Source organism: Fusarium proliferatum (assembly GCF_900067095.1).
Source record: "Fusarium proliferatum ET1 genome assembly, contig: FPRO_scaffold002, whole genome shotgun sequence".
NCBI lineage: Eukaryota > Fungi > Ascomycota > Sordariomycetes > Hypocreales > Nectriaceae > Fusarium > Fusarium proliferatum.
Window position 1 is genome coordinate 4532957 of NW_022194791.1, and position 26927 is coordinate 4559883.

General features: G+C 49.3%; 7 protein-coding genes across 7 annotated transcripts; 5 read left to right on the plus strand and 2 right to left on the minus strand.

The window, feature by feature from the left end:
* Positions 1-1138: 1138 nt before the first annotated feature.
* Positions 1139-2791, minus strand: FPRO_02282 (uncharacterized protein; the record flags this gene model as incomplete). Its single annotated transcript, XM_031227634.1, has 2 exons — positions 1139-2178; positions 2227-2791. The coding sequence occupies 2 exons, from the start codon at positions 2789-2791 to the stop codon at positions 1139-1141; spliced, it is 1605 nt and encodes a 534-aa protein (XP_031078051.1).
* Positions 2792-3921: 1130 nt separating this feature from the next.
* Positions 3922-9655, plus strand: FPRO_02281 (uncharacterized protein; the record flags this gene model as incomplete). Its single annotated transcript, XM_031227635.1, has 2 exons — positions 3922-4136; positions 4381-9655. The coding sequence occupies 2 exons, from the start codon at positions 3922-3924 to the stop codon at positions 9653-9655; spliced, it is 5490 nt and encodes a 1829-aa protein (XP_031078052.1).
* Positions 9656-16239: 6584 nt separating this feature from the next.
* Positions 16240-17608, plus strand: FPRO_02280 (uncharacterized protein; the record flags this gene model as incomplete). Its single annotated transcript, XM_031227636.1, has 4 exons — positions 16240-16379; positions 16429-16677; positions 16728-17553; positions 17600-17608. The coding sequence occupies 4 exons, from the start codon at positions 16240-16242 to the stop codon at positions 17606-17608; spliced, it is 1224 nt and encodes a 407-aa protein (XP_031078053.1).
* Positions 17609-18819: 1211 nt separating this feature from the next.
* Positions 18820-19845, plus strand: FPRO_02279 (uncharacterized protein; the record flags this gene model as incomplete). The annotated part of the gene is made up of 2 exons (XM_031227637.1): positions 18820-18894; positions 18937-19845. The coding sequence occupies 2 exons, from the start codon at positions 18820-18822 to the stop codon at positions 19843-19845; spliced, it is 984 nt and encodes a 327-aa protein (XP_031078054.1).
* Positions 19846-20161: 316 nt separating this feature from the next.
* On the minus strand, positions 20162-21301 carry FPRO_02278 (uncharacterized protein; the record flags this gene model as incomplete). The annotated part of the gene is made up of 3 exons (XM_031227638.1): positions 20162-20337; positions 20395-21062; positions 21108-21301. 3 exons carry the CDS (start codon positions 21299-21301, stop codon positions 20162-20164), a joined length of 1038 nt encoding a protein of 345 aa, XP_031078055.1.
* Positions 21302-22726: 1425 nt separating this feature from the next.
* FPRO_02277 (putative delta(24)-sterol c-methyltransferase (ERG6)) lies at positions 22727-23973 on the plus strand (the record flags this gene model as incomplete). The annotated part of the gene is made up of 3 exons (XM_031227640.1): positions 22727-22965; positions 23018-23339; positions 23389-23973. 3 exons carry the CDS (start codon positions 22727-22729, stop codon positions 23971-23973), a joined length of 1146 nt encoding a protein of 381 aa, XP_031078056.1.
* A 1313-nt stretch (positions 23974-25286) lies between these two features.
* On the plus strand, positions 25287-26489 carry FPRO_02276 (uncharacterized protein; the record flags this gene model as incomplete). The annotated part of the gene is made up of 1 exon (XM_031227641.1): positions 25287-26489. The coding sequence occupies one exon, from the start codon at positions 25287-25289 to the stop codon at positions 26487-26489; it is 1203 nt and encodes a 400-aa protein (XP_031078057.1).
* Between the last annotated feature and the right edge of the window lie 438 nt (positions 26490-26927).

The following is a 26927-nucleotide window of genomic DNA, read 5'->3' on the forward strand; positions in this document are numbered from 1 at the left end:
AGGAAGGGGGGGAGGGAAATCAGAAACAAGCAGGGAGATGATAATGTGCTCATATAAATGCGAGAAAAGAAAAGAGGTTGTCGCACAGCACAGCCAATCTCCGTCCGCCTACGCAAGGGAAAGAATCAACACAACATGCAGCCAAAACAAGCAGGCGCAAGCTAATGAGGCAAGGTACTTTCAAGAAAGGAAACACTCCATACAGTGAGCTGAGACCTTCCCACTATGAAACGGAACGGGCTGGCTCTGATGGCGACGTATTGGTTGCTGGTCGTTGCTGTTTACCTGAGGTGGGGGTTGTTGAGGAGCAACGGGCTCATGCCCTTGCTTTGCCAATCAATCAATGGCACGCATCGAACCTGAATCGATCTGCTCACGGCCGTTCCTGGTGCGACCTTATTAGACTCTCTCCCCCTGTAAGTGGTTGTCCACAGGGGGAGGGGTCGCTGGGAAATACTCCCCGCACCTGATTCCAACCAAGATCTCCAGCTAGGGCCTGGCCTGGCCTGGCCTCAGCCTCAGTTATTGACATGGTCTTGAGGCCAATTATCTGCTGTGTTCAATAACGCCCAACTCCAGAGATGCGAAACTCATTAAAGGACTTTCAGATATGACGACTTGATATCACATTCTGCAAGGGTTTGCGTTGTATTATTGGCTCATGTCTTCTCTCTATTGCATGGTGAAACGTATCATTTGATGCTTTGGCTTGAATGTATTCAAGGGTTGGAATAAGCGGCAAACTATTAGTTAGTTCTTGGGATCAGGAACAAGCTGACGCGATCACACTAGCTTCACAGATAAAATTGCATTGCGATTACTTGCATTGGTGTTAAATTAGCCTTGTCATACATGGCCAGGCACAGAATGCGACCATGGCATTTGCGCAGTTCCATTGCTTTCAAGTGTCATTTCTCATGCATGACTTGGATGAGCTGTCTAAAGATAGTAACCTCCCACGCCCTCCTCCATGATAAAGCTAAATCAATTCCGATAGCAATGATGCCACGAGGATTCAGAATCCCCATATTCCACTGGCTGCAGCCAGTCCAATTCACTCCGATGGCTCCGATACTGATCTATCTACCAAGTTTGCTGTAATCCCGCATAAAAGGAAATCATTCAATCAGCCACCAGCTCAGTCCTCAATGTACTCAATCATGACTGTCCCTTGCTTCAGACCTGCATCTGCAACGGTCGTGTCCAGGCTCTCGATGAGATCCTGTCCAGCAGGCATTTTCTTAAGCTCGAATTCAACCCCTTCTTTGCCTTCCAGTGCCTCAGACTTGAGCCATTCATAGATCCTGCGGACTGGATCATTGAGGTAGAATCGTCGAATGATACGGCCGGTGGAGTGTCGGAATTGAATGCGTGTAGTGGTTGTTGGGTCGGCCTCTGGTTCGGTATGTGGGGTGGTGCTTGAAATTTGAGCCCAAGGACTTTGTTCAACCGGAGCTTCAGGTTCCTTTCCTTTACCCTCCTCGAGGCCAGAATCTTTGGTTAAAGCATCGGGATCATGGAGGTTGGGTGTTGAGGAGCCTCCGCTTCCTGTAGCACCCTCCAGACTGTTCTTCAAAGCCATTTCAAGCATCTCGTCCTCAGTCATGCGATCGACATCCACTCTCTGTGGCTTTCGTGCTGTCGTCTTCGCAACCGGGTTCTTACTATTGGCCGCGAGACTGTAGCGGTCCAGAAACTCGGCGAGTTCGGCATGGAACTCTTGCGCGGAAGGGAAAGGTCGTCCGGTCCAAACCTTGACTTGCTCGCCCGTTCGGGGGTCGATGATCGAGACATGTGGGTAGTTATCAGGGTTCTCATGCGTTTGGTTGGGGAAATAAAATGTCACAAACTCCTCGGCATCCGGGAAGTCCTTGTCATACTGTAGGAAAATGAAGTTCTCTGAGACCAGAGATTTGATAGCTTCGTCCTTCCAAATGTCGCGGTTTAGCGCCTGGCAGTTAAAGTCGTTCATGTCTTGGAGATTAACCAAGATCCACTTCTTGTCTTCCTTGCCTAGCGTGCGGGCGTCATCCCAAGACATACGCGCCATCAGATCGTAAGGTGGTCGGAACAAGTCTTCAAGACGTCTTGCATGAGCTCCATTCTCGGATGTCTGAGCTGAACGGCGTTCAGGGTCGGCCCATATTTGCTGGGAGAACGGTCCTCCAGCACGATTGGCTATCACTGCATCAGTGAGAGTCCACTAATGGTAGTTGAGACACTTACGTGGATTTGCCCGCCGCCTTCGTCGCAACTCTTCTAGAAAAGCTGCCTCCATTCCATCATCGTGCTCACCACCACCACCCCATCCGGGTGCCACCAGGGTCTCAGTAGTCCGCGCGATAGGTGCTCGGACATCATCTGGGTTTCCTCCTGATCCAGACCCTTGGTTGCCTTGATATAGCTCCTCCTGTAATCGCTTTGCCATTGCCATATCTTCTTCTTCCTGGGCTAAAGCTGCTGCTTGAGCTGCGACGGCTCTCTCGTTATCGTCGTCATTGTCGCTAAAGTCTTCGATTTGCATATCCTGGTCATCATCACTATCGATGTGGATGACACCTGCCGAATCTTGTCTGCCAATGTTGCCTCTGGTTGCTGATGTTGTCGCGGGGGCAGCGGCTGGCTGGTCGGTTGAAGAAAGGCCAGCTCCCACACCGGAAACGAGATCGGGGTTTTCGAAGAAGAGTCCTATGGCACGCTCAAAGTTGCCGGCAGTCATCTCGAGAAAACTCCGGGCGACATCGGTGCTTGTGCCCGTAATGGACATGAATGTGGAGATGTTGTCGTCCATGGTTGGCGACTCTCCTGGTAGGTCAGGAGTGGTCAGACTGTCGTGTTTGGTAGAGTTTTAGAATATCGAGAAGATCGGAAGTAAGCAGGGCTCGGCGTCGAACACGTAGTTGATTGACGTGATATCGTAAGGTTCGGTGTAGCTTGAGTGAGGAGAGTTGATGCCCCGCTATGACAACAGCTGGGAGAGTATCGGGCTAAATAGTCACTGATCTCAAGCAGATGGCGTGAGCTTGATAGTGAGCTGTTCAGTACCGTTGTTCTTTCAGCTTGCAGTGGCAACGCGCTTGAAAGAAATCGACCTTGTCGCGGTTGAGATGTGCCCTTTCAAGTTGCAAGGCGAAAGTTGAAGGTGAAAGCAGACACCAAAGACAGGCACCCAACCACAGTGACGCAACCGGGTCAGTGGAGCTTAGCGCCTTTTTCTTGGAGGGGCAAGTGACAGGGGAGTGTAACATTAGCGGTGGCGGAAAATCAATGACGCGACTTCCTTCATAAAGAGCTTACCCTAGATGAACGTTGATTTTATATCCTTTATCATGATTCATATTATTAAATGAACTTTTAGATAGATTAACAAAAAATGTTTTTTTCTTTTACTACATTTATATATATTGAACAATATTAATATCACCAGGCCTCTATCATAGTTGTGTTGGATGATGCGCCTACTAAGATATAGATTGTTAGCTAAGTTCCACTGCCCCAAACATCTGCGAGAGTTTATTCATCAAACCATTCAATCATTAGCAGTACAGCTGATTACCAGTATGCAAAACCAAGTTAAAAGAAATTGAGATTATATAAAACTGAGACTTATTTTATCTAATTTTGATGGAAGTTTTTAGCTTCTAACATCATGTGTATTATGTACTAGAAAAATGACCGACTTGACAAATGTCAGCTTAGTCATGCAACGTCACGATATGGTTGACTGGAGAATATCGACGGCAGCGCCTACCTGAGGTTATTCGTCACCGAGCTGCCTGTGCCTTCTCCTACAAAGCAAAACAAGTCGCGAATCGCCGTCTGAACTCGTTTTTACACCTTTAATACATTTTATGATCAAAACACAGCGATTATCTGAACTTAAATAAGATCAAATCCGAAATACACAATACCCCCTCAATCATGGCGACGGCAACAACGAAAGAGAGGGAACTGCAGCTGCTTGATACTGTCGAGCTCAAGATCCTAAACGTCGCCAACAAGGAACAAAAGCTGCACGAACTCTTACAACGTTATCTGCCGCCAGTCATCCTCAAGGCGGCTAGTGAACATGCTCAAGTTCGAGCTAGAGTGGTCCAGATATTCTCCAAGCTGAAGACATTCATCCAATCACCGGAGTAAGTCAGATCCCAGGGTGAAAGAAGACTCGAGAGCCCCAAATTTGGTGCATAAATGGCTACCCAAGGTAGTCGGAGAGTCAGTCAAGTTGATCCAGAATTACCCTGAAGTCACCAAAGATATCTGCCACGTAGGCGAGTTCGGGGTCATCGAGGATGAATTTACTGTCGACCTCTCAATTTTCCTGGCATCCCAGAATCAGAGCAGTTCGTGAAATAGATATGAAGGCTAACACGGACATAGTGTAATTCTTCCCGTAGGCGCGCTGCTTGATCAATACAAGTCCAGTGACTCCCCGTTAGTCAAGCAACTCGACATCTCAGCGATACAACACAGCATAGAGCGCCTAGATGATTATGAAAGAAGACAGCTTATACCAAAAGCTCTATCGGGATTCGCCAAAGATCAAGGTGCTGCCCGAGTAGGACCATTCTTCAATATCATTCTACGTCTTCTCCTTGATGCCCGGATACCTCCAAGAGGCAGCAAAGATGATGACGAATACCGTGAGGCAATCGGATTGTCAGACGAGGCCGACGCAAAGTTCCTTGCCAGCATGATCAGCATTTTCCTACGACTGCGGAACCCTACGCAAACTCATAACTGGACCACGGCTAACCCAACACTCACTAAATCTGAGCTCGAATCGTTAGCTGTGGAAAGCCCCGAGTCACAGAAGGTCTTCGAGAGGATGTCAGAATTAAAGCTCAAGCTCGTTTCATTGCTTGCAAGTGGTGCTTTTACCGACGAGGAGAAGTTCTTGCCCGCGCTTTATGCTGCATCAAGTTTCGACAACAGACTTGTATCTGCGGCCGAAGAAGTATTGAAGCGAAGTTCCGTGTCTATGGAAGATAAGGCACTTGTCAAGCGTCTGTTTCATGCCCACTCAATACTGCCGCCCACATACCGGACCCGAATTCTGAACATGCTCTCCAAATCCTCCATCTCGGCAACAATGTCGGATGATATCATGGCTGTAGTCAAACTCAACTTCTCCACGCCAGATCAAGCTTCAAGTGAGTTGGCACAGAGTCTGCTCCCCAAGAGTGCCCTCGAACAAACAAAACTCCATACGGCGACATTCCAGTACCTTGCCTGGGTAGCAAGCGTTGGGCCCTCGCAGGAAGGATTTGACATTGCTGTCCCTCTCGTGAATGAGCTGGCCGATTTTGTAAAGCGTCAAGGCTGGCCTGTTCCGCAGCAGACATCCCACGATGATATTGCGCTACGATCGAAAGCTTACGAAACGATTGGAGTGCTAGCGAGAAGCGCGGATATGTCAATTGGGAGTCGGATACAACTCGCTGAATGGCTATTCAAGTCATTGTCAGAGGACACGACCTCAGATGCAGTTGTGAACATTGATGGAGCTCTGTCTAGCCTGACCACAACAATTCCGGCAATGACGGGCAGTGAGTCTCAAGAGTTGAAGACAATGCTGCTAACGTTCATGTCTCTCGCTGATGAACCCCCTGCTGTTAGAAGCACTCGACATGCTGTGGTCAAGTGGGCCAACCAATGCCTCACTTTTTCTGATGTCATGGCACGCTGGTTAGATGTTCTGGCAATTGGTGCATACAATGATGAGAGGAGTGATGTTGTCGAGCAGGGCCACAGGGGTCTTGACCCTTGGACCTATCACGCACACGCCGAAACCAGCCTGACATTGCCAGACTGGAAGGAAATGACAGCCACGTTCTTTGGTTCTGAAATCAGGCCAGATACCATTACGGAGGCCGCTACTGGCCCCCTTCCAAATGTGACAGAAAAGGCGCACTCGGTATTCGAGAACTTCCAAGGATCTCGTATAGCTGCTTTCCCAGTTGCCCTGAGATATTGCAAGCACATGATGTTCCTTACAGCTCTCCCAGACTTCGAAGTGGAACCTGACTGGATGCAAACTCTAGATGCACGAATCAAAACGGATATCAAGACGAGAGAGAAGATCCTGGCATACCTACACACAGTTGATAGCGCATACGTCATCTTCTATCTGAAGGTATGCCTCGATGGAGCCTACATGAAAGACTCACCGATCACGGAAGAGTGCATCCGTTGCTTTGTTGATGTGGCATCCCTGAGTCCCGGCGGTGCAATGGGATTCTTGATCAAGTTTAGCGATGGTCTTTTCCAGCTAATCAAGTCGAACAATAAGGAAATCCGGTCACTGACTGCTCGAGCCCTCGGAATTCTTGTATCGCATCTCGCGAATGACCCTTCTGTGATAGACAACTGCCGCAAGACTCTGAGTGCACTATTCGAGAACGCCGAGAGATTGGTTGGACCTGAGCTCAACGCTGCTGAGGGGGGATTATTAGCTTACAGTTACGTCTGCTCTCGAAGCGTTTATTACGGGCAAAGTATTCTCGACGATGTTCATTACCCCATTCAGTTCATCACCGGCGAGAAGGTTGTGTCATCACTACATGACACAGCGCTGGAGTCTTTTGCACAACTGTGGACCGCCGGACTCGCTATTCCAGAACGTGAAGGCGACCACTCCCTGGAAAAGGTTATCAGCAAGCTCGTAGCCTCAGCAAAGAAGGGCAACGAGAAGGCAATTCTTGCTCTGGGAAGACTGGCTGCCGGTCTGAGTGAAAGTGGGGAAGCCGCGAACGAGAGTGAAGATGGATGGTCGCATGGAATCCTGGGTAGCATCCTCAAGGAGCTTTTCGCTCTACATGAGATTAAGCAAGTCGAGGTGCAATTCACTGTGGGAGATGCTATCACCGCAACTCTGGCACGATGGGAATCTGATTATGTAAAGCTGACCCTGGACGTCGAGTCTCGTGGATGTATTCAGAAGCGCAATGGATCGCGTGGCCCGCTTCTCAAAGCTGTTCTTAATAAGATCTTCGCGGACTGCAAGGCCACAAAGCCATCACTGCTGAAGGCGTCCGGCATCTGGCTTTTCTGCATCGTTCAATATTGTTCACACCTGGAAGAGGTTCAGTCTAGGCTCCGAGAGACTCAAGCTGCATTTATGAGACTTCTTAGTGCACGCGACGAGCTTGTACAAGAGACTGCCTCACGAGGTTTGTCTTTGGTATACGAGCGTGGCGATGCTGATCTCAAGAGCGCCCTTGTCAAGGATCTGGTGTCCGCCTTTACCGGCAATAGTACCCAGCTCAAGGTGGACCAAGAAACAGAGTTGTTTGAGCCCGGTGCTCTGCCAACTGGAGAGGGCAGCTCCATCACTTCATACAAGGACATTGTCAATCTAGCCAATGAAGTTGGTGACCAAAGACTTGTTTACAAGTTCATGTCACTTGCTGCGAATGCTGCTACCTGGTCAACTCGATCTGCCTTTGGTCGATTTGGACTCAGCAACATTCTTTCAGAGTCTGAAGTTGACCCTAAGCTCTACCCCAAGCTTTACCGTTACCGATTTGACCCCAACCAAAACGTGCAGCGATCCATGGACGATATTTGGAAGGCACTTGTCAAAGATTCGGGGGCAGTTCTCGGCACTCACTTTGACGCCATCCTGGACGACTTGCTCAAGAGTATCTTGGGCCGAGAGTGGCGCATGCGAGAAGCAAGCTGCGCTGCTATCTCAGAGCTCATCCAAGGCCAACCATTCAACAAGTATGAGAAGCGATACCGCGATATTTGGACATCGGCATTAAAGGTTCTCGATGATGTTAAGGGTTCCGTGCGAGAGGCTGCTTTCAAGCTTTGTAGAACTTTGTCTAACACTCTTGTTCGACAACTCGAGGAGGGAACCAGTGGATCTGCTGCTAAATCTATGATGAAAGAGGCCCTCCCCTTCCTGCTTTCCGACAAAGGTATCGAGAGCTCCGTCAAAGAAGTTCAAGCCTTTGCGGCTATTACCGTCATCGAGCTCACTAAGAAGGGTGGAAAGGCTCTCCGACCATTTATTCCGGAGATGGTTCCTCAACTTCTTGGTTTACTGAGCTCTATCGAGCCTGAGCAGATCAATTGGCATTACCAGAGAGCTGGCGAGGACAGCCGAGACCAGATTGATAAAATTCGATCACAAATGGTGAACCGATCTCCGATCTCTGAGGCCATCGACAACTCACTTCGATTCGTGGACGCGGATGTTATGACTGAATTGGCACCTAAACTAGAGGCGACTATCAAAACTGCGATCGGCATGCCGACCAAGATAGGATGCAGTCGTGTATTGACGACCCTATTCACAAACCATACAAATGACATCAAGGGAGTGAGCAACAAGTTCCTCCAGTTGATGGAGAAGCAAACGATGGACAAGAACGATGAGGTCAGCCAGGCGTATGCTCGAGCCACCGCATATATGTTGAGAGCTGCTTCGGACTCGGTCAAGAATCGATTCTGCAAGAAGTTTATCGATATGTACTTCGAAGCAGAGGAGGAGGCACGTCGTCAAAAGACGGCAGATGTGATTGTGGCACTGGCTAAGGTCTCGCCTGACCATTTCACTGCCCTTGAGACACAATTGCTACCCTTCTCCTACCTGGGCTCCCACGACACAGACGAGTATACCAGCAAAGCATTCAAGAAAGTATGGGAGCAGCACGCCGGAAGCAGTCGCACTGTTGTTCGTTACGTACCTGAGATCGTAGCCCTCGTGGAGAGGTGTTTGGATACAGCACAATGGGCCCTTCGACATGGTGGAGCATTCACCGTTGCAGCTATGGTATCTGATGTTGCGAGTGCAAGTGATGTCAGTGGCCAAATCAGCGACGCCAATCTCAACAAGATCTGGCCCGTTTTCGAGAAGGCACTGGCCCTGAAGACATTCGCCGGCAAGGAGAAGCTCCTTGAATCATACCCTAAATTTGTCGAGAAGGGACACACCTTGTGGAAGTCAGACACAAAGATCGCTGCACTGATGAAGAAGATTGCTCTTCGAGAAGCCAAACGAAACAACGACGAGTATCGTGTGCATGCTTTCCGTTGTCTCTGGGAGTTTGCAAAAGCTCGAGATGACATTGACATGCTCGATGAGATTGCGGAGATCGTTACGCCTTATCTTGAAGAGCTCAAGGGAGACGACGAGACCGAGAATGGAGATAAAATGGATATCGACTCTAAGGATCAAGTCGCGAAGGAGCAGCTTGCAGAAAAGACGGCCTCTAACGGCTTGGAGGCTATTGCGCGCGGGCACAGCCGAACTGATCTTGACATTCTGACCAAGATCATCAACATTCTCAAGCCTTTCCTCTCAAGCCCGAATTTTGCTACAATCAAGCGTCAAGTATGGTACGAGTGCGTACGTGATCTTATGAGCGATGCCACACCTTCATCAGCACCAGATGAAAATGCCGTCGCGCTTACTTATCTACTGAGCCTGGATGTTGACTTGGTCGACACTGGCACTGAAGCACAAAGACTTATGAGGGCCAAGGCCGTGGGCGCATTGTTCAAGGCAAAGGGCAAGGGAGTTTTTGGACCGACTGGGGGTCCCGACGCTGCGCAGTTGAAGACGATGGTGAGTCAGGCACTGGAAGCTGAGAGGTCTTTGGAGGTACAGCGGGTGCTCAGGGATATTCTCGTTGAGATGGAGTAAGAGAAGGGCAAAGCTTTCTAGAAGATTCAGCGTTTAGGTCGTTATCTTTTTACTAGCGTATCATGGTCAAGAAATACACTAGATATCCTGAGTTTGGCAGCGTTATCGTGAGACTTGCTGACCACAATACATGTTTGTTCAGAAAGACCTCTACATATCACCACAAGCTTGCACGTATTATCACAATGCTAGAGTATGTCACAGTACGAACGCATGTCGGTTCCTTACGTCCTGAACCCTGAGAGCTACCCTCGCTTTCAATCTTGGCAAGCATCACAACCCCCTCACATCTTACCTCAGCACTCCTAATGTCGTACAACCAGCAAAACAGAAAAAAGGGCAATTGCCCAACGTTACATAGTCCCCCCCAATCAAGCCCAATCCGTCAACAAACTCGTTAAACCGAAACAAAAGCAGAATGTTCAAGCGACACAAGAGACGCGCGTGGTTTGTGACCGTTGGCTATCAACCCATCTCCGGCCGGATCGGACGTTGAGAAACGGCCGGAAACGTCGGTACCTTGGAGGATCCACTGCCGAAAAAAATGCTTCGCCGTGTCACGGGGGCCCTAAAGGCGCCGACGAAGGATACCTACATGGCACTTTTTGTAACGCTGAGCTGGAATGCAAGGTAGGTAGGCACTGTTTCAGTTTATAATTGCTATGTATCAGTAAACGCGGATCAGAGGTAAAATGCCGAAAGCATCATCAAAGTCGAGAGCAAAACTGCTCTATCTTGCCGGGTTGAAAAATCAGACATCATTGGCAGAATGTGTCCAACATATTGCCGATAAAATGTGGAAAGGACAAGGATGGCAGCGTGGCACAGAAAGACTCAATGCCCCGCAGCGATATTGGCACGCCGGGCTGTCGCGAGATCGCAAAACGCAACGCAACCCGCAGCGTAGCGTAGCGTTTGCTGCCAGTCAGATGTGATAATGATGCCAGTCTTGTGTCATGAACATTCAGTAACAACTTCTGCCACTCCAAGCTACTTGACCGAAGAGCCAGTAAAATCTCACGATGCTCAAAAGTTCACGATTCAGTCTTGTTCAGGGTCAGAGCTGCAGCACAGTTAGCGGAGAACTATTCAGGACCGACGGTTTTCTAAGCCGCAATTTGCGTCACCAGCCCAGCCCAGCCCAGCCCAGTCCAGTCCAGTCCACTGCTGGGTTTCCTACGAAGGTCGTAAGGTGGGATTGAACGATCTGCAAGTAGCAACCAGGGGCCTGGTCCTAAGATTGATGAATGCGGCTAAAGGGAGGAACCAGAAGCGTAGAAATTCGCGAAACCGATATAGGCATGCCATCTGAAGTTGTTTGCAGATTTCGAGTCAGAGTGCTATGAGCATAAGCAACGTACTGTAAGCCGTAGTCAACCTTCAATACGACCACCTAAGAAGTCTGACAGGGGATAAAGCCAGACTGTCAATATCTACCATGATGCACTGTCTTGCAAGACCGAGATCTTCAACCTGATTGGACAAGCTAGTGCTCACAGGTTCGCCAGTCATCATCAAGGTCAAAAGATGCTTTGTCCTGTAGCAGTGATGCCGCATGGTGGTGTCAGGAATAATCTTTGGTGTGCAAAGGATCCACTAGCAGCGATTCCCGGAGGCCTGGAAAAACCTCCCATTTGTTGAGCTGTTCAGTTAGCATTATCGACGGCGTGCTGTAGTGGCACGCTTTCAGTACAGATGGTTCCATGAGGTGACCTCGGCACGAAGTTGTGTCAATACAGTGCTGTAATTCACGATACGCAAATCGAAATATTGCCTGATGTATGAGAGAACTTTGCTGTTCTGGCATCTAACCCCGAAGTAAGGGCAACGCACGCTATCACCAAGACGGCTCAACCCTGGTGCGGTCTAGAAGGGTTTTCCTGTCTTGGCGAGAGACCAGACCGAGATCTTGCTTAGAACAGGGCATTTCGACATGGGTTTTGGAGTGCGCCACACTTTAGGTTAGAGTTAACACTTCTCAGGGAGAGTTTGTCACCCAGGGATGGATAGCCTCAACTCTGAGGTCCACGGCATGCAATTGAGTTGGAAGGCGACGAGGTTCCTGTTTTGTTACCGGAGAGCCAACCGTAATGAGCACTAGATTGTGCGAAGGCGACGTCGAAGTTGTTAGCTATCGAGTGTATGATCACTACTGGCTGTGATATCTCGAAATGACCAGATGCTCAAGGATCGGGTGTTGTCTGATGATGCCCGTCCTGTCTGTTGTCAAAAGCAAAGCAAAGATGCCCGAACAAGATCAAGTTGCGATTGCCTACGCTCAGGTCTTTCTGACGAATGGATAAGTTCTAAGGCCATGTCGCATGGGTTGTCTCGGCGTTTCTATTCTGAGCTCGCCTGTAGCACGTCGCTATGACGAGCATTCGACACCATGAGCCGTGCAATTGATGCAAGCAAGGGATTCTGGGGTTTGCTTGTTGCGATAGCAATCTTAAATTCTAGGGCTGGTGATCAGGATACGATGTCCGGAGATATTCAGATAAATGAGGTGTTGAAACATTGTCGCTGATCTGAGTGAGCCGTGCATTCGCGAATTGCTGGCGCTTCATCCGCAACAAGAAGTTTTAATGCTTTTGTGTGGTGAAACCAACAAGCGAGGCCCTGGACGCTCCCTTCATTCCATTTTCATGGTCGCTCAACCTCAGTTGACAGGCCATTTGCATGAATTCATTGCCGCGCTCAATTGTCCCCAGCGCTTCCATGCAACAAGCAACACGATGATCAACAATGATCTTTTCACCTTCCCTGCATTCAGCTCTCCGTTGGTCGTCTATCGCCGGCTGTCCTTACAATGCAGTTTGATACATCGGGCTACTTTCCAGGCCATCGACCTTCATGCCCTATGATTTCATGGTCCACTTCAGCAGGGCTGCTTTTACAGGGATTGTGTTCATTCATCTCGCAAGCTCCATCCTGCTTCCAGCGCCCAGCGCTCAAAGTCCACTGTTCACTGTCCAGCTTCGAGTCCAAACGGTGCCCAGCTGTGTCGCTTTCGGCACTAGGCACTGAGATAGCGCCACGCCAGCCGTCAAGGGTAGCCCTGGTTGCGGAGAGCCACACAATGCTTTTCAGCACGACAGGTACCCAAGCCCAAACATGGCTGAGTTTGGCCGTTCGAAAAGTACGTATCCGGCTCAAGCGAAACAGCAAGGGCCCCAAACAATGCCATTGCAGCCTCGAGTTTTCGAGTAGACGGCTCGAACTCGAGCTCTGCATTGCCTCAAACCACTTTGACCATCGCCATCGCCGTAGGAAGTCCGGTGATTTTATGCATCACGATGATCGCGAAGTTGCCGAACTAAATTGTCGATACTGTGCGTAAGAGCAGCTAGGGCAAGGCCCACAGGTTTTGTCCTTGTCCTTCTCGTTCTCCTCCCTTCCATCCCTTCCAGTCTCTCCACATCGCGACACACACATTTTCTCAAGCCACGCCCACCCTTACTGGCTCCCACCACTTCGTAGTGAGCCTCTTCTGGGCTCTTGACTCCCAATGGAAATGTAATTCGATGTTGTGCGTCTGTTCTCCAACAGCCCTCTTCCTGGCCATCTTCCCCTCCTCTGTTAAGATGTTGTAGAGACCTTTCATCCCCCTCCCATCTTAAACTTTTTGCGTAAACTTATCTCGTCCCGAAGCAACCGCTTGATCGTCTTCTCGTCTCTGTCCCTTGTGCAATCGTCTTGAACGCTTTGTTGTGTTACGGAGTGTCCGTTACTGCGCCTGCTTGCCCAGGTCCACGCTACCGTTACTATCATCTCATCTGAATTCCGTGCACCTGCAGCTGCTCCGTCACTCGCCCAGTGACTTAAGAGCGTCATTCGTCCATTGGGCTGTTTCAGTACCACCCTTAGCAAGCCCGCACCAAGATCCAAGATCCCCTTGTAAGCGGATACAGCAGCCCACACCCCCTGGTCGACAATTTTCCCCTACCGGTGCCCTCGTCCCCCCGCGTGCCCCCGATTGTTCCCAAGACCAAGGCCCAAACAAGGCAAGGTTAAGAAAAAAAAGCTCGTCTTTTTTCTCTCTGTCTCCCGCATTACGACTCATCCCACGACTCTCTTTCTTGTTTCCCCTCATCCATCTTTGTACTCATCACGGTTTTCACGGCTCTTCCCTTGCGCGTGTTTCGGAAATTGGCTGTGACAGTTACTGTTGTTTTTGTTGGCGCCTAAAAGTGAGTTTTGCTTTCTTTCATTCCCTTACTGCTTGTCGATTCCTTGCACGTCTGTTGGTGGTACTCGTGGTTGGTGGAGGGAGGTTTGTGGGATTGGGCCGGATATCAGCTTCAACGACGCTTCATACGCATTGCGCCCACGACCATCGACAAGTTTCTCCTTGAGAATATAACCAGCTCCATGGATCTTCGAATGTACTTTGATTCAAAGATTCCATGCTATATGCGACTTTTGAGCAGCACTCAGTTTCTCCCTTCGCATCTGTTCATCCGTTCCGATCATCCGCGAAGCGACCATATCGATAAGCAGCGCCGAAGAAGTCAGCAGCGCAATTAGTTTCTTGCCGACTTCTGAAACGATACATATAATGCGTCACATACCAAGCCTTCGATTCCTGACAATCGAGTGTCGACCAGCCGCCGACTTCATAAGCTCATTTACGCCAGCTCTTGGTGACTAAGGCGCAAGCTATTGCCATTTCGAACGATTCGTTACTTCCGGAAATAGGGATACTGAAATCCTGGAACCTTCGAAGAACGTATGACGCTGAAGGGAGAGGATCTTTGGGGCTGCCTTGTCTCCTGGAAACAAGACCATGAATGGAAATGCCTGCATCATGTTGGCACTTGTTGTCAAAGGACTATTCTCCAATATACTGCGACCGGGCATCACGAATAACTTATCCGCGGACTATCCCCCATTAGCAAATGAAGCGTTCGTTGAAGCGATGTCTGACCTGCATCAAACTTAACGACCAATGAGGATGGACGAATTTGCCCACAGAATTTGGAGATTTCCAATCCAGGCTGGGGAACGTCAGGGCCAATTCGACACTTCCAATCATAGCTTCCAGGATCAACATGGATATCGGCACTTGGGGAGACCAGCAGAAGACTAACAAATGCATAGGTTCAGCTCATTTCGGGAACGTTTGCAGCTACCTTACCACATTCCTTTGGAATCTTTGGTAAAGCACCTTGCCCCGTAAGAACGACGATTTGGCGTTTCGCATCTCCATCACTCTCCTCAGAAGCATTTCATTGCTTGTACCGGCGTGACGGCGTCTTAGAGACTTGATTCGCATCTGTACGAATACTTTTCGGAGTCCAATTCTCGGTTATCAGATTCATATTCTTTAAGGATTAGACTCGGCGTGAAGGTAGGAGGATTCAATTTGGCACTGCTGAAATGCACCGCTCACATCAGCTTTGCAGGTCTTACGATCCAAAAATAGCGACTTACTTCGTTGTGCTTTCGGTACTCGATTCTCGAACGGTACGTTCTGCAATTTCTCCCTGATGTTGCCACTCGCTGCCTTGTGTGACTGGTATGCCTAAGCACGGGGACTTGTCTCGCAAACCTTGTCATGTTGGTGGACGGTCTTGATGAATATCGATGTGTCCTTTTGCATTTGGAAGCGAGACTTTGAAGAAGAGGAAAATTTCCCCTCGAGAGGAACTTGTTGGTCCTCGTTGTTTGGTTGGGGAGGCAGGAGCTGCATGGGCAAGCCACTGTTGCCTGAGCTTCGACCTTCAACCTTCAACCTTCAACCTTCACCTTCCCACATGCAGGCGCACCACGTCGCAATAATTTCTTGACCTTGCATCAACTTTTCGCTTCTTCACGCTCCTTCGAGGCCATCGACAGCGTTGCTAATATTTGCTGATAGCTCTTCTACGGCTTTTTTTACGACGTGTACGAGTTTACTACCCACGGTAAGTTGCTCTATCGCGATGATTTCCTCTCAAAAAGCCACCCGCCTATGGACGATCAGCCCCTACCAAGGTCATTGAAGCGCATCATTTGATGCGCCTCGGAAGCCCACCAGTCGGTGACAAACCACTACGGCCATAGTTCAGTTTGCGGAGCTAGAGTTCACGAGATGGAACTCAAGGGATCCACCAGATTCAAGAGCCTCGAACCTCTGATTCACTCTCCCAAGCCCCGGAATCCTCATTCGGAACAATACTGGCCACACCTGGAGCTTTCGTCCCTGTTTGTTCGGCCCGGCGCTTCTGATTCGCTGTGGATTGTATTTTTTGGCTGCGGGTTGATGGAGGCGGCATACTCACTTTTCCCCCACATTATATGCATTTCTTTTTTGTCACGGCACAACTTTCATCTCTGCCAGTGCCTTCGTATTGGGGCGCTCAGTTCATTTCGCTGACTCACAAATAGTCTTCTTTTATTGTTGCTCTGCTCTGTAAAGCCCTGCAACATCTTGCTTTTTCCTTGAACATATAAAGCTCGTGCTTGGTTCTCGACTCTGGTTCGTTCTCCCCACATTGTCTCCTCCCTTCTTCTGTCTCTTTTGCGAATTTGCACTTGGCTGTAATTTCTTCGCTGGTACTCGTTCGTATTTATCCATGGTGTTAACTCTTGCAAAGCGCATTATGGATTTCGCCGGTGTCCCCCCCAACAACGCAGCCCCTGCTGGCCCAATGTCTTTCCCCAACGGTACTCCTCCCGCTCCTGACATGGGCTCTGCCCCTCCTCCTGGTTCTGGTCCTGATTCTCCCAAGACCACTCTTTGGTAAGTAGTAGCTGGCTGTCATGGCACAAGCGAGTGCTGACTATTGTAGGATGGGAGAGCTCGAGCCCTGGATGGATGAGAACTTTATCAAGGGTGTCTTTATGTCTGCCGCTCATGAAACTGTCAATGTTAAGGTCATTCGTGACAAGAACTCTGGTAACGCTGGCTACTGCTTTGTTGAATTCCAGTCCCCGGAATCCGCTACCAACGCCCTCGGCATGAACGGAAAGCCAGTTCCTAACAGCCAGCGCTCCTTCAAGCTTAACTGGGCTTCTGGTGGTGGTCTCGTTGACCGACGGTATGTGCTCTCCCCAAACGCTTAGTGGAATTGTTAGTAACATGCTTCAGGGACGATCGTGGCCCCGAGTACAGCATTTTCGTTGGCGACCTTGGCCCCGAGGTCAACGAGTACGTTCTGGTTTCTCTCTTCCAGGCTCGATTCCCTTCTTGCAAGTCTGCCAAGATCATGACCGACGCCATGTCTGGCCAGAGCCGTGGCTATGGTTTCGTTCGCTTCTCCGACGAGAACGACCAGCAGCGTGCTCTTGTTGAGATGCAGGGTGTCTACTGCGGCAACCGACCCATGCGTATCTCTACTGCTACCCCCAAGAATCGTGGCAACCACGGCTTTGGTGGTCAAGGACACCACAACGGCGGTCCCATGATGGGCGGTATGCCTCAGCAGCAGATGTGGAATGGAGGTGGTATGCAGGGCTTCGGCTATGGTGGTTTTAACCCTGCCACTCAGATGAACCAGTTCACTGACCCAAACAATACCACCGTCTTCGTTGGTGGCCTTTCTGGCTACGTCACTGAGGACGAGCTCCGATCCTTCTTCCAGGGCTTCGGTGAGATCACCTACGTCAAGATCCCTCCTGGGAAGGGCTGCGGCTTCGTTCAGTTCGTCCACCGCCACGCTGCCGAGATGGCCATCAACCAGATGCAGGGCTACCCCATTGGTAACTCTCGCGTGCGCCTCAGCTGGGGACGTTCTCAGAACAACTCTGGCGTCGGCACTCCCTACCGCCCCGCCCCTCCTCCCCCTCACTACATGGGCATGCCCAGCCACGGCGGACCTGGCAACTATGGCCCTCAGCACTTTGGCGGCCCTGCTCCCGGTCCCCAAGGCCCTCCTGGCCCTCCTGGACCCCCCGGACCTGGCGGACCTCCCCAGGTAAGCGTGACTCATCCGATTGACCTCCATGTACTGACATATTTAGGAGTTCTAACTCCATTTGCAGTAATTTGACCACGAACTCGTTGACGAAGGGGCTTTTATACGACCAATCCCCGGCACTTATATTTCCTTGGGCTCAGTTATCTTGCCTTATCATGAGCTATCGCGTAGCAGTTGTATCTGCTTTTCGGCAGTTTACGAGTGATACCCAACCTTGATTTTGATTTGGGATCATGACGTTAAGTTTTATGGCAGCTCAGGATTTCAACACGACACCACGCTCACTCCATTTCCTTGGGTCTGAATCATGATTGGCGTTGGAGATCTTCGGTCCCCCGGTGGATTGTCATCAATTCAATTCATTTAAGCTACTTGCCTGTACCCTCTGCGTTTACTTTAGTCACTCACTGCTTTTTCCTTTTTGCTTTTGACTGTCTGTCACTGTCTTTAACCATGGATATGTTAAGTCGCTTTAGCGTGATGATTACACGTTGTCGTCTTTGCAAAGCTACGCCCCCTGTTTCCTTCCAAATCTTTTCTCGTAGTCAGACCAAGCTCTTTTTACTTGGTGGGATTTGGCTTCGCGCATTTCGTTGGCTTCTTATAGGAGGACTGGCTGCACAGCGACTCTGTTTGGCATCGCCCTGTGGTTCATGCAAGCATCGGAGGCTTGCTCGGCGCGTAGGTTTCACGGTTTAGCACGGTATACCTGGTGTGCTTGGGGGGAATCTGGGGTGCAAAAAAAGCGGTTAGGAAAAGAATGGTCTTGGCTACGAGTGTTGTTTCTGATGAGGCGATGGGGAGTTTGGCCCACGGGCTTGGGAGTCAGTATTATTCGAAACAGACCGATCATTGAACTGATGAAGGCAAACTGACTCGCGTGACCATGGCATGTCGACACGTATGAATCCCCTCTTCTGACAGCTCAGCTCCAGCACAGAACAGCACAGCACAGCACAGCAGACTAGCCTCACATCTCCGCATCTGGAGACCTCCACATAATGGAGAGGCTGACGTAATTTTAAAGCCAATGTATTCAGGGTTCGAGTCTGATGGCTGCTGTCATTGGTCGTAGAAACCATGGAAGCTCCTCGTACGTAGCTAGTGCTGTGTTTAAGCTGCAGCATGATATCTTCATGACCATTGAGTGGAACTTTATTTCAAAGTACTTTAAGCCCAGCACCTCCTCTTTCAAACTTTACCTAGAGATTATCCCCTCATTTAATAATCTTATCAAACATCGACGATATCATTATAATAATTATGTCTTCTATTGATCTGAGTGCTTTCCCCGCAACAGCTCCGGCAGCTCCATCATCTGAGATTCGTTACGCAGATGTAAGTTAAACACCCTAAAGTTATACATGTCTGACAGTTTAGGTCGCTGTTACAGCTACCGCAAAGGAGTTCAAGGGTATATACCGCGAAGATAAGCAGTACCACGAACCGGACTTTATCAACACCCTAGACCGTGCCAAAGATGCTGGCGTCAGTAAGGTTATGTTGACGGGCATGTCACTCGCCGACGTGTCTCACAACGAAAGTATCGTCAAGCTTCGCCCCTCGCAGTGTTACTATACAATCGGCGTACACCCATATCATGCTTCTGAGCTTGACGCCGGTGGAAAGTCATACATCGATGAATTGGAGCAGAAAGTGAACAGCGCACTTGCACAGGATACGCCACATATCGCTGCCTTTGGAGAGCTAGGTCTTGACTACGATAGAGAGCAACACGCTTCGAAGGATGTTCAGAAGAAAGCGTTCAAAGCGCAATTGGACTTGTTTGTCAAGAATAGCTGGGATCTCCCACTCTTCTTACACTGCCGCAATGCCTTTGACGATTTCGTCGAGATGATCACACCATACATGGAAAAACTCCCCCGCGGTGGGTTAGTGCACAGCTTCGTCGGCAGCACAAGCCAGATGGAGAAGCTCGTATCTCTCGGTCTAGGCATCAGTGTCAACGGGTTCAGCTTCCAGAGCACAGAGAGTCTAGAGATGGTATCCAAGATACCGCTCGACGCACTGCAGCTGGAGACAGATGCGCCATGGGGAGAATTGAAGGGCGATGTGGTGAAGCGGTACTGCGCGAATGCGAGACCGTTACCGGCGTCGAAGAAGAGGGATAAGTGGGATGCTAAGTGCTTGGTTAAGGAGAGGAATGAGAGTTGTTATATGGAGCGTGTGGCGCTGGTTGTAGCGGGTTTGAAGGGTGCTGGGGTTGATGAGGTTGCGGAAGCGGCGTGGAGAAATAGTGTGAGGATGTTTGGGCTTGGAAGAAGATAGAGGCTAGGGAAATAGCATATAGGTAAAGAAGTCAATGTTCATGGAAGTCTTGTGAGAAAGAAGTCAGCATTTGTATAAGCGGCCCTATGGAGAGATTGGGATAAAAGAAGAGCTGTTGAGGTAAATACTTCTGAGCAATTGGCAGCCTCCCCAAGGTACTATAGTGACCTATGCTTATTGATACTTCCTAATAGAATCGTCCATAGTGAATTCGTTCAATCTCTGTAATATCAGACTTGTTGTTCTGTACAACGGATGCGCGTTGTATGCCCTCGCAGCCTCCAAACCACCCGTGGCCTCCCATCCTACCAGGACCCTAGAAGATAGCCAAAGCATTTGGAGGCGATCCAATCAACCCGGGTTGATTCAAAGGTGTCGAAGTAATCATAAAAGAGTATCTCTTCTTTTCCTTACAATACCTTGCCAACTCCTTCAGATCCCACAACTCGCCAATTGACATACCAAACATGTTCAAACAATACATATGAAGCACTGCACATGTTAGCTAACATTACAGTCTTCAAAACGGTAACGAAAAGAGCAACTCACCGAGATCTTTCATTCCACCGATAGAACCATCGGGTTTCAGAGGGGGATACGCTTCAAAACTATTCGAGTCTGACGCCGCAGCAGCAAAACGCTTGTTCCACAACCATCGAGCTGTTTCTTCACAGCCGTGAAGACCTGTGAGTTTCGCAGCGGCCATTTTACCGAGATCAGCAGGGTTCATATTATCAACTACTTCGGTTGCGCCCGTTCTGACGATCAGGATGTCGCCGGGTTGGAACTTAACGTTCTGATGGGCAGCGCAAGCCTCGAGATCTGCAACCGTGATACGATTCCCATCAAAAGCGTGGAACTCGAGGCCTTTTTCTTCAGCGTAAGAAGCGTAGTCAACTAGAACACCACGACCGGCGATGCAGCCTCTGGAGTGCCAATGGTCCAGGGTTGGCATTTTGTTGGTCTCGGTTGAGTCAATTGACAATGCTTCTTTATCGGGATTCGCGCCGTTGTATGCCAGGCCAGAATCCTGGTGCTGGAAATGGCACAGACTATCCCATTGACTGCTACATTGCGTATTGAAGGATAATTCATCGTCCCACGATTTCCCCTGTTCGAAAGGAAGCGCTGCCATGCTCTCGGGTATGTAGAGAATCTTGTGCTGGGCGGACAATCGTCCTGGGATGTTGAGCTTGTTCATAGCATTGAGCGGCCAGCTACCAAAGGTTAGTATCGAACAATGCAGAATCTAGGAGATGTACTTGAGAGATATAGACACTCCATCTTTGACCTCGAGAGCGGCATTTCGAACGACATCTGGAGTCAGGAAGTTCAGCGTTCCAACATGATCTTTCTTCCCATCACGGTCAAAAACACCCCAGGCACAGCCCTTGGGCATGCCTTCAACCGGAGGGAGGCCATCAAAGTCGGGCACTGAGTTTATATCGAAGGGCATTGTAGTTGTTGGCCAGTGAAATTGATGGTGAAGAGGTGTTGAGTTGAAGCGGTGAAGTTGGAGATTTCGCCTGTTTTATACCACGTCGCAAACCAATCCCTATTCTAGGTACTGCATGTTAATTAGACTCAATTGGGGTCGATCCATGAGAAATACTGTAGCCTGCTGCATCGTATCGCCGTTTTCGCAAATGAGTATCCACTGGCTCTTGTCAGCCACTTCTCCAGGGTATCTAGGCAGCCATTTAAGAGTGAAACTATTCCCAGATTTATGCTGAGGGTACGAAAACGCGCGCAATGGGAATAAATTACGGAACTTCGAGCAGGAATATGAAAGTAGTCGTGTGATGATGTAGTAGATAAGTGAAATGTGCTATTGGTATGTTGTTTTCAGATTATATCCCACTGCAATTGAGGAAACATGTTCAGCCAGGCTATTCCAAAGCCTGGGCTCTTCGATCGAGGTCGAACAAGAGGAAGGACAGTAGTGATAAGAGTGAGGCACTATATTGATGATGAATAGATCTGAAATGTGTGAGAACGGCACGGGACCAGGCCTTGAAGCCGCTGCAGAGAGTGCGAGTTGCTTGTTTATCAATGTCGTAATAGAACGGCACGGCACGGCGGGCTATTCAGGTGAGCACCATGCCCTCCACGAACTTATTTCTAGAATACGAAAATAGCTAAATAATTGATGACAAGTAAACATCGCTCTGATTGTTTGTAAACGGCTGAAATCGCGGACCGGTGACATCTAAAAGTTCTTCTCGAGATTAGAATTACGTATCTAGCCCAGACACGAATACGAAACATCAGTATTCAGAACACAGTCAAAGAGCTCCGGAAAACATAGGAAAGTCTAGAATTCCTAAGCAGGATCTGACACAATAGCCGATGCCTCAAATATCCAACACTGTTAGCGAGCTGCAGGGACACCCGCAACTCAATGGCTCGAGCAGGATGATTCACAATAATCCGATTGGTGCAGATAAGTTTCCATCTATCTAGATCAGATCAGATCGTTATCTTGAGCGATTAATCCCCCGTAATAAACTGGAACGCGTAACGGTGAGTGGGAGTTGATAGTTCTCGCATTCGGATGTGGAGTTCGTATTCGTACTCTGTTTCACAATGTCGACTGAACGATCACAACAGCGGCATATACAGCTCTTGTTCGGTTTCGCAAAGGGATTGTATCTTAGTTGTAGGAATCAATAGTAAGAGCTTGTAAAGAGTATGGAGTTGGGGAGGAATCCGAAATATCAAAGGACCAGCCTCCTTAGCATACAGCTTTGGAGATTTCAGATTTCTATTTGAACAAGAACAATCCTTCCCATAACGAAAATCAGACCACTCCAAGTTCATCAACTCTCCGACCTTATCTTCTTTCAAACATTTTACTGTCTGAATCTCTCGAAACTCCAAAATGTCTTCCTCAGAGCTGATTTCCTACGATGAGGCTCAGAACTCAGCGTTCGACAATGTCCTCCATCGAAAATCAAAAGAGTTAAAGGGTGGAATGCGAGCCATGATCAACAAGGATAACAAAGCACACGCCGCAGCTGTCGACGAGTACTTTCAGTTCTGGGACAACAAGAAAGCTGAAGATGAAGTCGAGGCCGTACGACAGGAGAGAACTGACAACTACGCCAGTTTGACAAGACAGTAAGTTCCCCCTGACTCTAGTCTTTTCCTATTACTGACTTTGAGAAAATAGGTATTATAACCTCGCGACCGATCTTTACGAGTACGGATGGTCTCAGTCTTTTCATTTCTGCCGGTTTGCCTACGGCGAGGATTTCAACCGTGCTATCGCTCGACACGAACATTATCTTGCTCATAACATCGGTATCAGGCCTGGTATGAAAGTCCTAGACGTTGGATGCGGTGTTGGAGGACCTGCACGAGAAATTGTCAAGTTTACTGGTGCTCATGTTACTGGGTTGAATCTCAACGAGTATCAAGTCCAACGAGCAACTATCTATGCTGAGAAAGAGGGACTTTCTGATAAGCTTAGGTTTGTCCAGGGAGACTTTATGGTAAGTTGCATTTTGCCGAATCTATGTTGCCTTACTAATGATGCGGCAGAAAATACCATTCCCTGATAACTCTTTCGACGCCGTCTACGCTATCGAAGCAACCGTCCACGCACCCTCTTTAGAAGGCGTTTACAGCGAAATCCGACGAGTCCTCAAACCAGGCGGTGTCTTTGGCGTCTACGAATGGCTCATGACAGTTAACTACAACAACGACGATCTCGAACAGCGCCGCATCCGTCTAGACATCGAGCAAGGCGACGGTATCGCCCAGATGTTCAAGATCGACCACGGCCTATCAGCTATCCAAGCCGCTGGTTTCGAACTTCTCCACCACGAGGATCTCGCAGCTACAGATGACGGAACAGCACCGTGGTACTGGCCTTTGGATAGTAACATGCGATACGCGCAGACTATTGGCGATTTCTTTACGGTTCTGAGGATGAATAAGTGGGGGAGGCTTGTGATGCATAATGTAATTGGGGCGTTGGAGGCTTGTTGGATTGCGCCGAAGGGGACGAGGAAGACGGCGGATAGTCTTGGTCAAGCTGCGGATGCGTTGGTTGAGGGTGGCAAGAGAAAGTTGTTTACGCCGATGTATTTGATGGTTGGGAGAAAGCCGGAGGAATCTAAGTGATGGTGAATTGGTAAGACGTTCGAAAGGGAGCAACAGAGAACTATGGAGGAGCCTTGGATAGTGGAAGATTATTGGTAAGGGAGGGTTATACCCAGAGAGATAGTAGATGAAGAAGTCGATATTAGGCAACATCTCTAAGTGAAATATTTCATTATTAATCGGATTTATTACTTTTGCCTCCTTATGCATTGCAGAATCTCGATGTTCATAAGCACAGAGTAGCATCCACTCTGTAAGCGATAGGGCTGGCCGCATCATACCTCCATGGCAATGAGCAAACAAAGCTGGCCACTGTCAACCCTGCAAAGCCAAAAGCGGAATTATCAGTCAGAAATATGTAATCCTTCAATATCCGTCCATTATAACCTCTAGAGTTCCATGTATTCAGGATCCCACGTGTTAAAAGCTTAGCCGTCTAGCTTATCGATAAGGCTTAGATCTCCAACGGTGGTCCCAAATATCCACTACCGATAATCTCACCAAGCCTCCGAGACCGCGCGTCAATGACCAATTACCACGGGAAAAGCAACTCCCGGGTGGGAATGCTCATCCTATGACCCTGTGAATAGATTTCTGCAGGCGCAGCTTGCCGGAAGATGAGGAATCCGAGCTGTGATCACTGTATGTTTTTATTTTTACTGCCGTACGCGCGCGAGATCTCGGGATAGCTCAGCGGGATCTGAGGGCGGGGAGGGGCTGGGGCCGATGTGGGACAGGGCTGAAATACGATTGTTTCAAAAATGGGGAGCTTTATTCTCAAGATTTTGCGATTAAAAATGCTAAAAAGACGGGATAAAAAAGACAAGGCTTGGTAATTTAGATGATTACGACATTGCTCTCTGGGCATTGAAGCTCACAGCTTGTTTGGGAGCAAGTGATCATCAACGCCCAGCAAATGGAAGCGGCCGTCTCACGTCATCATCATAGTCGTGGCGGTATAGCCTAGACCCCTTCCCCTTCGCATCACTCATCAGTGGCTGGCCACCCCCTGCTTCTTCTCTGCAGCCCTTTTTTTTAATCCCCGTGGTCTCCCCCCTCTTATTATTCATTTTCCCTCCCCTCTCTCTGTTTTGCGAGTTTAGCTGGAACACGGGCGAAACAATTCCAGCGATAAGAGCATCAATAGCGAAACGAAGCTGCTACGAGATATACGAAAAGACACGATATTTTACGATTTGAGAAGGACGATTACGGAGATAAGATTGCTATTGGTTAGCTACTTAGCTATTTGGAGCTCGATCGATATCGTGGCGTACCTTGCAGCTGAAACATAACAAACCCCGATACGAGACCCCGAGATCTATCAAACCACGATGTTGAAAAAGAAGGAAACCCTCACCATCATCACGCCCATCCCGGGCTTCATCCCGCGACAGCTCGCCATCGATCTTCTTCACTCCCACGGCGAGATCATCACCCTCAACCCCCTCGTCCTGTCGCACAAGCCCATCCCCGCTCCTCGCCATGCCGCCGCCGACGAGTACTACAGCACCTGGTACGAGATCACAGAGCGCATCCAGTACATCCCCGGCCTGGGAAAGATAGGCTCTGGAAAGCTCACCTTTAATGGATGTTTTCACGATATGCCGTGGGGTATGCAGTCCCATATTTATATCCCGCTCGGTATCGACATGCGAAACAAGTACCGCATTATGGGGAACCAGCCGGGCATTGAGCCGCCGGAGCAGCCTGAGCTTGGACTTGAGCAGCTTGGTGCGCCTAAGGAGGGGCTTTATCTTCGCACTGATGTCGAGCTCAAGTGTAACATCACCCTGATGGGTTTCGTCAAGGCGGAGTCGAGAAAGGCCAGTGTTGATATGGTTAACCGCATGGTTAAGAAGGCCGAGTTGCTCGATGCTGGTCTTTTGAAGGCCATGTTTGAGGATGGAAAGCTCAAGACGTATAACCCTAATGATCGATCGGAGGCGAGTCAGGCAAGACAACAGGCTTTGAGACAGCAGACTATGCCGGAGGGCCAGTTCGCTGCTGCTGCTCCGCCAGGACCTGGACCCATGAGCCCGGGTCCTTCTTATGCTCAGCCCTACGCATATGCTCAGCAGCAACAACAACCTCATCTCCAACCCCAACCCTCACCAACATACCCATACGCCCGTCCCGACGCCACCAACTCCCAATATCCCCAAAGCCCATACGGCTACCTACCAGGCCAAACACCTCCACCCAACGCCCAATACCAACAACAAGCACCACCCGTGCCACCAAAAACCAACATCCAGAGCTTCCCCATGGAACTCCCCGGCGATTACTACCACCCACAGCAATCACCAAACCTGCAACAACAGCCTAGTCCTGGACATGCACCCAGCAACTATCGTAACTCTACGGGATCGTACGACCCGCGATGGTCGCAGTCTAGCCCATCGGCTGCTGATTCGCATCGAGCGAGTATGTATTCGCAGCACTCGGCGGGATATCCGTCGCCGGCACCTGCGCAGCAGAGTTTTGCGGCGGAGTTACCGTCGCACAATGAGACGTCGGAGGAGCATAGGCATTGAGGAATGGGAATTGGGTCAAAAAGTAGCCGGTCATTTTAGTGATGATGCATGGGATGGCGTTTTGTTTGGGATGAATTGGATGCCGATACCTTTTGCTAGTGAGTCAACGATGAGTGGTAGAGAATATTTGAGAGAACAAAGCTGTGTATTTGAGTCTGTTGACGCTGAGGGTGTTGATGATACCCTTTTGGATAATATTGAAGAATTTGCGATTGGCACAATGGCTTGAGTGAAGTTTATAGTGACATGTCTCAATATCTCCATTCAAATAGTGCTCCTTCTGGCGTCGAGAAACAAAGTGACCGAGATTCGGCTTCCAATAATGATACTAAACCATTAATCTGGTGCACGCTGTAGGTTTTCGGACAGTTTCACAGAGTCCGGCATTCGGATTGTTGCCGGCGAGATAAGTCTCAGCCCTACGGACGGAGTTCATCA